The following is a 10,333-nucleotide window of genomic DNA, read 5'->3' as shown; positions in this document are numbered from 1 at the left end:
TTGCTCTTATAAAATCACTTTCCCGAGAAAAAAGAAAAATTCTTTGTTTAGGTTACTGATTAAAAGAGAAATTCTTACCAGTCTTGAAGTCTTGTACACGAAGCTTAATGTAATCAGTTCTTGTTTTGCAATAAAGATGCTTTCCAAAAAAGGGTTTTTCTCGCTTAAAATGTCAGCTTAAGCGAAAAAAAATTGACACAGCATGTTTGTAAAGATTTTCCAAGTTTCATCCGACTAGGGAATGGATAAATAAAGTAAATTTGTCGAGTTTTCAACTCAAAAAATTTTAAAATTCGGGCTTGTGTGATTAGCGCGCGAAGAGCAAAACATCTTGATTCCACACATGCTTACATACTCTCATGCAAACACATCTCTCGGCCAATTAGAGCATGCAGGCGCGTACTATCTTAGTTATTTATAAACGTTGTTATCAGCTGTGCAGTAGTCTTTAGGGCCTGTTTACATAGAGGTGGGGGACCCCAGATAGGTGAGGTAACATGCGGCGGGTCACCCCACCTGTCACGTAAACGTGATCAAATTAAAATGAGAGATTATGTGGACAGGCGGGTTACACAACAAAGCGAATTACCTCACCTACCTGGGGTCCCCCACCTCCATGTAAACAGGCCCTTAGGCTTCTCGTTTTTTGTTCTTAATATTTTAGCTTATTAGATCTCTTTTCTAGAGATCCAACGTTGACAAGCAACAGGATCTTGGTCCACGGTTTTTGTCAGTAGTAAATTGTTTTGACAAAATGAAGTATGAAAAACTTTTTAAGGCTTACAAGTTTTTTTTGTTTTGTCCCTTCACAAGCAATTTATTTGTAAACGTCAAGTTACACAGTGCATAAGGAAATGTACCGAAGCTTATTAAATTTTTTCTCCAAAAATGCGGCGTTTAAAACCATAGTAATACCTCTTAGAACCGTATTTACCGGAATAAGCACCGCGTTCCTTATTAAATCCCCCAAATGCGGTGCTTATTTGAGGACGGCGCTTATTTGAGTAATTACTGTAATTTGCAATTTAAGAGTTTATTACATTTAAGACTTTATTACATTTAGGCCTTCTACACCCCTCATGTGAACATGGGTTCCCAAATGTGGTGAGCTTCGGTTGTCAGACAATCACTTGTTTTGAAATACTATTATTCCTGGGGAGGATTGAGGAAAACGCTTTTTATCCAGTGAATTCATTTATCCTAAAGGCCCTCACTGTTATAGTTTTTTTAAAGACAGTTTGTATCCGTTTTCCATGCATATTGTTTCATTATATTCTATTTAATACTCACTGCGGTTTATCTTTTATGAAGGATGTGTCTTCAAATCATCTTGGTGCTCGTGGCTGCCAGTGGATGTGTGATATGCTACAAAACAACGTCACCTTACTTAAGATAAACCTGTCGGACAACAACTTTGATGACAAGGATACAGTTTTTCTACTGGACGCCTTAAAGGTACAAAACAGCGTAATAGACTGATTTGGATTTTTACGGCAAACGTTAATCATTTGTTGCATGTGCAGACCAAGTTTCCCCTTTACTTGTCCTTTTTAGTTTTTATCTGCGTTTGATATAAACGTGACTGTGTTTCGGCATGCTTTACGGCTGAAAATGATAATACTTACACTGAACTTACCAGCTACAGCTGGTTCATGTGATGAGGTATGTTAATAGGTTATTTTGTCTTTGATCTGGTTTTGTCTGGAAAGTCTGAAATATATAAGAGTTTGGATCATGATCCCGTTATAATTTCAGTAACACTATCATTTTGTTTCTTTCCTGAAGGGAAATGATAAACTGACCTGGATGAACCTTAGTTGTAACAAGTTCTCAGAGAAATCAGGGGATAATCTTGGTCTAGGAATAAGTAAGTTATAACTTGATATCAAATGCTGCATACTATGACCTTGAGCTTGAACTGGCCATGGCTTCAGAATTTAGTCATTATATCTTCTCGGAATTGGCAATGGTTCAGTTCTAATGTTTAATAAGTTAGTAACTTAGAAACAGTAGACGTTTAGGACGAGTAGGTCAAAATAACTGCTAGGAGCGGGAATATCAAAAAGTCTTGAGAGGGCGAGGCGATGTGACGTCATATTATTGTATCATGCTTGCCTATAGACAATGGCTACCTTCAGTATGTGGGCCGAAATTGTTATTTTCTTCTGACTGTATTATTTTAGTATGGTGAATATAAATATAAGAAAAAAGCACCGTAAGAAGAGTTTAAAATACTATTAGCGATACTATTATCATTACCGTTATTCTAACTTTTTCATATACAGGCTCCAACGATTCTTTAGAGCACCTGGATTTAAGCTGGAATCACATTCGACGCCAAGGTGCTATTGAAATTGCAAATGGTTTACGGGTAAGTAAAGCAGATCAGAACAGCCTTCTTTTTACATGGCCAGGCGTTAAGACATACATGTACACGTTTGTGTTGGCCAGCGGTGCGGGGCTATGTCACGCTCGGAACCAAGTGAATAGAGAGCTTTAGATTCTGAGGCGAGGACGACTACGAGCATGATGTTTTCTCAGTACTGAGTATTGCTCGCGCGCGAACCATTAGTGTTCACGAGAGAACCAAGCGTCATTTGGGAGGGGAAAACGTGATAACCGTCGTCATTCTACTACGAGTTTTAGTGAGAATGTCGTAGTGGCGAGAACAAGTTATCAAATCTAAAAAGATTTTTCATTTTGCTTTCGGGAGAGGGTTTAACCTCCTTCAGCATATTTAACTGTGATAAGTTTTTTGGTGAAAGAAAGTAAAATGAGCTTTCCGGGGTTTATTTATTTTTAGAACACGCGCAAAAACTTCAAGTTAAACCTCGTACTCGTTCTCGTTCTTAAATCTAAAGCTCTCTAATGATTCAAGCCTCGGCTGTCAGCATCAGTAGTGATATTTTCCACTGAAAGAAACATTGGATAAGGGTTAGTTTAGTATCTGATGACTGCAGGAAAGAAAGCAAGATCTTCGAAACGTAAGCTGACTTGAAGTAAGGTCCTGAAGCAACCCTAACCCTAAACCCTAACCCTAAACCTGAGGCTTCTTGCGGCGTTCTTACACGTTTCAGTATTACCTCAAGAAACTTGGCTATAAAAAGAAATGAACCCAAAGTGATCAGGGACCGCAGAGCAAGGTGAAAAGTGGCAGGGCTGACAATTGAAAATAATTTTTTCATATTGAAAATCGAAAAAACGAATAAAATCATAGTATTTGATTTGTTTCTGTCGCGTGACTTTGCATACTTTATCCAGTGTATTTGTTGCTCTTTATAGGTCGGCCAACATACACGGTCAGTTCAGATTCAATGCAAGAAAAGACGCGATTACAATTTTAGTATAGAAAATACTACACTGAAGTGATCTGAAAAATTTCTAACTATGGCCGTTCACTGTTCAAGTAATGTAATTCTTCTTGCCATCGAATATTTCATTGATTCGAAAGGAGAAACTGACAAAAGATAAAACTTTTATCAACTCAAAACAACTACTCACCTTCGTTTGGCTTGAAAAAGCTAGTAATTTTCTTCATTTCGTCTGATAAAACTGATAAAAAACTCTGCCGGAGCTGGAAGTACAAAACACGCTGCCGAAAGAAGCGAAGGGGTGGCCAAGGCATGGCGTTTGATCAAGGAGCAAGTCGGCCCCAGAGCACAATTACCGCGAAAAGCACAGGAGCCCCACAAAATGCGCGGCGTTTGAAATTAAAGAAAATACAGAGAATATAGCGGAATATAGACGGAAAAAAAACTTGTTTCAAGTCTTTTTTTTATTTTAATTATTTTTCTTTTTAGCGCAAAAAGTGGGGGCGGGGGCGCAAAAAAGTGGTGGGGCCGCGGCCCTACCAGCCCCTCCCCCTCCGCGGTCCCTGGTGATCAAGGTTTTCCCTAGGTTAATTGTTTCTAACTTTCACTAAAGATAGTCATCAGTATTGCAGGTTATCTAGTTTTTGTTTCTCTCTTTCAGACGAACTGTACTCTTAAGACATTCAATCTGTCCTACAACGGATTTTCTAATGATGGAGCTGTCGCTTTGGGGGAGGCTGTTCGAGCGAATAATACACTCCTTGAATTAGATATCAGGTTTGGCTACCACAAGACACTGTAGGATAATAGAAACTTACCAGACCCTTTGATCACCAGTTGCATATACTAACGTTTTTCCGTAATGACCACAATGAAGTCAAATGACATTTTTATATACGTTGGGTACCTGGACCAACTTTTCAGCAAACGCGTCTTAAGAATAATCGGAAACGAAAAAAGCGTGCTTTAAGAATATAGACGCATCTGAACTTATGGAAGCACCTATTTTATTAACAGGTCATTTGTGACTATTAACTCCCTATTTCTTTTTAGCAATAACAGAATTACAACGCAGGGTGCGATGTGCATCGCTAAAGGTCTTGAAGGAAATAACACCCTCGAAATACTAAAGGTAGCAGATTATCCTTGTAAAAGCAAACTTTTAGTTCTACTTGCAGTCAAGGGAAATAGTAATTTTCGTAGCTTACTTTTCTATGATTTATAATAAATTAACGTTGAATAATTCAAATTCCATGACATTTTTGCACTGCCGCATCATGTTATGCTTTAGTATATGATCAAAGATGTCAAATATTATTTCTTTTGTTCCACGAAATACCGGAGGCTTTTTTTAATAACCAAGAATTTAACATTCTTATTTGAGTCGGATGCAGAATGACATATAAATTGTAAAAGGTTTTTGAAATGGTATTGTCAGCAGTTATTCACTGGGAAAAGATGTGTGGCTAACATAAATGGAAGTGACATAGATGTTTTCGTAAACGGAAAACAGCTCAGTAATGTGGATTGTGCTACCTTATTAGGCGTAGAAATTGACAGTAAATTGTCATTTGATGAACATATTAAGAAAGTATGTAAAAAGTTGGCCTCTAGAATCGCAATACTGCGTAAGATTCGAGCCTGTCTACCTCTTAAACAGCGACTTCAGTTTTATAATAGCATTATTCGCCCTGTTATGTCTTACGCTAACGTTGTTTGGGCAAATTGTGATAAAGAGTCGGTTTATGGGGTCTTAAGATTGCAAAAACGTGCGGCACGCGTTATTTCTTATGCCGATCGCATGACACCATCAGTTGCTTTGTTTAACAAGCTAGGTTGGATTCCGTTTTATGAGCAACATAAGATAGATAAATGAATAATAATGTATAAGCGAATTAATGGGTATTTGCCGACTTATCTAAATGAACACTTAATTTTGAATAATAAGCGGCACTCCCGCAACACTAGATATTCAAGCATTAATGCTGTTTGTCCTAAATATAGAAGAGAAACAGAGGGAGGACGCTCCTTCGCTGTTTCGGCAACAAGACTGTGGAATAGTACACCAATTGAAATTAGGAAACTAGATTCTATAGCATGTTTTAAAAAGAACATGTTTGCCAAGATTTTTAAGGAACAACAATGTTTGCATCATTTTATCATTTAATAAAATTCGAATCCTGTTTTATTTTAATTGTTTATATATTTTAGCTTACTATATTTAGATTGTAAATAGTTGTGTATTTTATGAGGGCCACAAGTTTATTAGCCTTTGGCTATTAAGTGCTACCCCCTTTAAATAAAGGCTTTATTATTATTATTATTATTATTATTATTATTATTATTATTATTATTCTCGTTATAACTAAAGACTGAGCTATGAGGAAAGGTTCCAACAACAACAACAACAACAATATCTTTTATTTAAACACGGTGGGTTTAAATTTAATATAGCTTATGGGGCCGTGTAAAAAATTTTAATAAAATAAAATAATAAAAAATTATTAAAATTGAATGTAGTCAACAAAAGGTGAAATATGTACAATAAAAGATATAAATAGAATTAATAAAAGACGAAATCACTGTAAATTTGGGGACGACCCATTTGCGGTGACTCTTCATTAAAGTTCAAGTTTCTGAGGGCGTGAGACTTTTTTGCCCTTTTGCCATAGTCCCTGGCGCTCAAAGCGGATGGTTCTAAGAGATTCCAAACAATGGATCCTCTGTAAGAAATAGAGTTTTCCATATAATAAGTTTCAAAATGTTGTACGCTGACACGATGTTGATGACGGAGGTCATACTTAGACTCTTTCCTTTGGATTATATGTTCCAAGCATGATGGAGTTATGCAGTTGTATATATTACAAATTAAGGAGGCTATTTTGACCTTATAAGTGTCGAATAAAGAGTCCCAGGATCACCAAGTATCACCGAGGATCACCAAGGATCACCAAGGATCACCACTGAGATAAATGTCGAATAAAGAGTCCCAGTCGAATAAAGAGTCCCAGTCCCAACTTAAGTATGAGCTTTAAAACAAGTCTACGCGTTAGTACCTTTTGTATTGTACTCTGATGACGTTAAATTAGACCATAGGAAGAGACTATGAAGTTAGCTTCTATCTTGTAGGTATTTAACGATTTGTAAACATTACGTTTTCCCGCTTAGGTTGGAAGTAACCCCATCGGTACCGAAGGTGCAAAAGCTATTTTATCAGCAGCTAAGAACTTCGCCGACAGCGCCTTGACAGAATTGCACTTCAAGGTATTATTATTCTATGAGAGTTCCTCATGACTCGGTCGATCGTTATACTACTATGTTTTGCTCACATCTAACCCCCATACATTCGGTTTTACTGAGCAAACTTTGCACTGAGAATGAAAGACTAGAATAAAAATTATATCAAAATTGTATAAAAGTAGTCACGTGGGATAAGGTTAGTCAGTCTCGAGCTTTGAAGTTCAGAAAAGGAGGATATACAATTATTTGTCAGGTTTTCAATAGTTTTTGTTATCTGTTGTCCAATTTTTTTTGCCTTCAGATCCATCTGATCATATGCCTTCTTTCTATTTTTTGTTCAATATGCATGAACTTGTGTAATACGGCTTGAGGGAATATTAAAGGGGTTCTTTGCTATATATGGAACGTATATAATTCAACCTGTTTACTCCTATCACTATAGGATATATACTTAGACGAATCCTTTGACCAGCTTCTGGGGGAAGTGCGTCAAGTGAAGCCTGACATTCAAATCAGAGCCAATCTTCGTCCAGGCGTGAAGGACCCTCTGAGTGTTGTAAAGAGTTTTGTATCAAACAATCAAGATCAATGGGTGGAATTTTGTCAGGAGTATAATGACTGCAAAGGGGCAATGAAGATTTCAAGAACGGACTTTGTGAAGTGCCTAAAGGTACATAATAGTCTTTTCATATCAGCGTTCATGTAGAGATTGTTTCTTCTCACTTCGATTCGTCGGCACTTCCACGTTATAATGTTTGCTGTGATAAAAACTACGTACTTAGCATTAACAAAGTATTCATCGGCCGAACAGGCAGGAAATATATGTCACATATATGCCGTCTTTATTAGTTTTCTTGGCACTCATACTTATATCGCTCTCATTCAAAAGCCACGACCTACCACTGCCCACAATTTCATTTCGTGAGGGCAAAAAAGTGTTAGGCCCTGACAGAGGGAAATATTACAGCTCAAAACAGAATTTCAGAAATCAAAACAGAAATCAAGAGAGACGCAATCTGATCCTCCTTCGACCTACGCTGGCTCTAAAACACACTTTCCGACAGTGCTTGGACTCCATGATTTTTATGTTTTATTTTTGCAGAGGGCGGATATTACATTCGGAATAGAACAAACAGCTCGTCTGCTGGCTGGCCTTGATCCTAAGAAGGAAGGTTCTATCAACTACAAGTACGTAACGTTTGAGCTGATAAGTTAGTTTTCTCACTCTGCAGTAATGCTAATCTGCAAACGTTAATAAAATGAAGCACTTAGGTGTGTGGGTTAGGTAGATACGTAAGTATAACGGACTTGAAAGCCTCCCAATATCTTCTGAAAATGCTTACTACAGCAAAAGAGGTTTTAACCATGTAAAGACCACCAATTAACAATGCATTAATACAGTGTATCGTAGTGGTTTAATCACGTGTTCTGAGAAGCCGACTAGCAGAGCCTGAAGGGTCATGCGGAGTTGAATATACGCTTCTCCCCACTAGGAATTCAGATTCTTTGTTCCTTGTCACGGGTTGATTCCCATCTATGTTGTTTTACTTCTTTATTGTTATTTGCCTTATCAAGCAGTATATTGTCAATCAGGCCTGTTTCAAACGTCATGCTACTGCCATGCTAACCTGGCTCGACTGTAGCTGGACTGCAGCACGACATTAGCACGACTTAGTTTCAGACGTCGAATTTAATTCACACAATGACAGTCAAAAGGATTGGCTGTTGCCAAAAACAAAACACAACATGAAGAAACGGTTTAGCAAACTTTTAAATATAATCTAATGTATTTATAATTCATGAATTGAGTTCGGCACGGCGGTAGCACGACGTTTGAAACCAAGTCGAGCCACTGCCGTGTAGCACGGCAAGGCTTGCCCTGCTACACGGCAGTAGCACGACTTGGTTTCAAACGTCGCGCTACTGCTGTGCTAAAGTCGAATTTAATTCGATCAATTGAGTTCGGCACGGCAGCAGCACGACGTTTGAAACGGGCCTCAGTTAATGAAACAGTTGTGTTTATGATCTTGCAGAAGTAAGATGCTAGGTTATCAAGAATTACACTCCGAAGAACCAGAGAGCTAGCGAAGATTGAAGCAAGCTAGAATTACTCAGCATTAAATAAAACAACTTTTGTTGGATCTTATTTGAAACAGCCTAAATGCATGTAATTCAATGCTTTTAGCTTATGTCTTGGCTTCATTAAGAACTGCATTACAATAATAGTTGCTAACTAACTAAAAGGAATTTTCCACCAATTAATGGAAGATGGTTTATTGTCCTTTTCAGACTACCTAATATTCGAGCGCGTGATAACACTTCGACTATATAGATACGGTCACTTTGGGTGTCCATAAGAACAAATCAGTAGCTATCAGTCTGACAGTCTGATCATCGCTTAGTGTGTGAGTCGAGCGATTGTCCTTTTTTCTGTCACAAAATTTGTTGTTTAGTGATTTTTTCTTAATAAACAAATAACCAGTTTCCACAGCCCAGTTTTGGCCGTTCGCTAGTAATGATGTTCTAAATAAACTAGTGAAAACAACTGGCTGAGGAGACATTAATATTAGCCGGATCTGCCGGGTCCGGCACCTGATGTTAGCTGCTGTCTAAAACATTTCTTTCAGTCTTAGGCTGCTCCTTGGATATACGTCCCTAACCCCTCGTGAACAGACCATCAACTGAGCCTTCTTGGTTCAAAAAAGGGACAATTGCATAGTGTTTCCAGCGGATTAAAAACAGAAACTGTATTTACAACCCGAAAGCCGAGTTTGGCTCTACAACTTCACGCTCCTACCAAGAATCGATATGATGGTACACATGCTGAAAGCCGAGGAGGTTCAAATAGTATGCGGCGTGGTACGGAAAGTGCCTTGGGGTCTTATTTCACGGCCACGTTAGACCGTGGCTAGACATTCAATTTTAAAGAACTGCAATCATTTTGGGATAAGATAAAGAATTCTGGATAATAATCGCTGGTTGAAGATATCGACAACTTCAAAAGGTCCCACTTTTTTAAAAAATAATAATAATAATAATAATAAATGGACAATGTAAATAAACATAACACCATAACAGCAAATGTGAACGGTCGAACAAATTTTCTTTTGACACTTTTCCTGTGTTATTTGCTGAATGTCTCTGGATATTCACTTTTCAACTACACAGAGGGGTATCACACTGTAATAATAATAAGAAGAAGAATACCAAAAGGTTGAGTTTGATCGTCCGCGTGAACGTAGTCCTGAATAGGACTGTTGTTGTTGACAGTGACTGACGTTTCGACAACCTGTGCGGTAGTCATCTTCAGGGTCAAAGTGAGTTGGATCACGTCAGTTGATGGTATTATACTCTGGTTATAGATCTGATTGGTCAATTATGTCGCGATGTTATTGGTCGTCGGTCAGTTAAGCTGTGATGTTATTGGCTATGAAGGCTCGTAATCAGTGATTGGTGCGTTTCGATCCGCCTATTGTCACAGTTAAACAGTCGTCTATTGTTAGTCAAATCGTCAGTTCTCCAGTTGTTCTCCCGTAGTTAGTTTTGCTTGATCTCGTCAATAAGTCGTTTGTACGGCGCTGGTAACTGTTGGCTACGATTCAGTGGCGTTTGTTCTAAGTTAGTAAACCAGCTTTCTAAAGTAAGACGTTGATAGTAGTCTGTAGAATACGTTATACATGTCACAGAGTCCCAGTCAATTTGATGTTTCGTCTTTAAATGGTGCTCAGCAATGTGATTGTTGACGTCACCATTCCTCGTCGCGCGTTTGTGTTCGGTCAGTC

The 10,333-nt window shown here is 38.1% G+C and overlaps 1 protein-coding gene and 1 pseudogene across 1 annotated transcript in view; both read left to right on the top strand.

Annotated features, from left to right (window-relative positions):
* LOC140943375 (uncharacterized) overlaps positions 1–9,568 on the top strand; it is a 14,182-nt gene extending 4,614 nt beyond the window's left edge. Inside the window, exons 5-13 of the mRNA XM_073392452.1 lie at positions 1,312–1,455; positions 1,786–1,867; positions 2,286–2,371; positions 3,973–4,088; positions 4,365–4,443; positions 6,480–6,575; positions 6,994–7,221; positions 7,654–7,739; positions 8,585–9,568. Of these exons, the coding sequence (XP_073248553.1) occupies positions 1,312–1,455; positions 1,786–1,867; positions 2,286–2,371; positions 3,973–4,088; positions 4,365–4,443; positions 6,480–6,575; positions 6,994–7,221; positions 7,654–7,739; positions 8,585–8,636 (969 nt within the window). The 3' untranslated portion in view covers positions 8,637–9,568. The remainder of the gene's footprint in view (positions 1–1,311; positions 1,456–1,785; positions 1,868–2,285; positions 2,372–3,972; positions 4,089–4,364; positions 4,444–6,479; positions 6,576–6,993; positions 7,222–7,653; positions 7,740–8,584) is intronic.
* Positions 4,606–5,478, top strand: LOC140942539 (uncharacterized; annotated as a pseudogene).
* Positions 9,569–10,333: the final 765 nt, after the last annotated feature.

Source organism: Porites lutea, chromosome 7, assembly GCF_958299795.1.
Source record: "Porites lutea chromosome 7, jaPorLute2.1, whole genome shotgun sequence".
Taxonomy (NCBI): Eukaryota; Metazoa; Cnidaria; class Anthozoa; order Scleractinia; family Poritidae; genus Porites; species Porites lutea.
The sequence above is the reverse complement of the archived record's forward strand: the minus strand, read 5'-3'. Positions and strand labels throughout refer to the sequence as shown.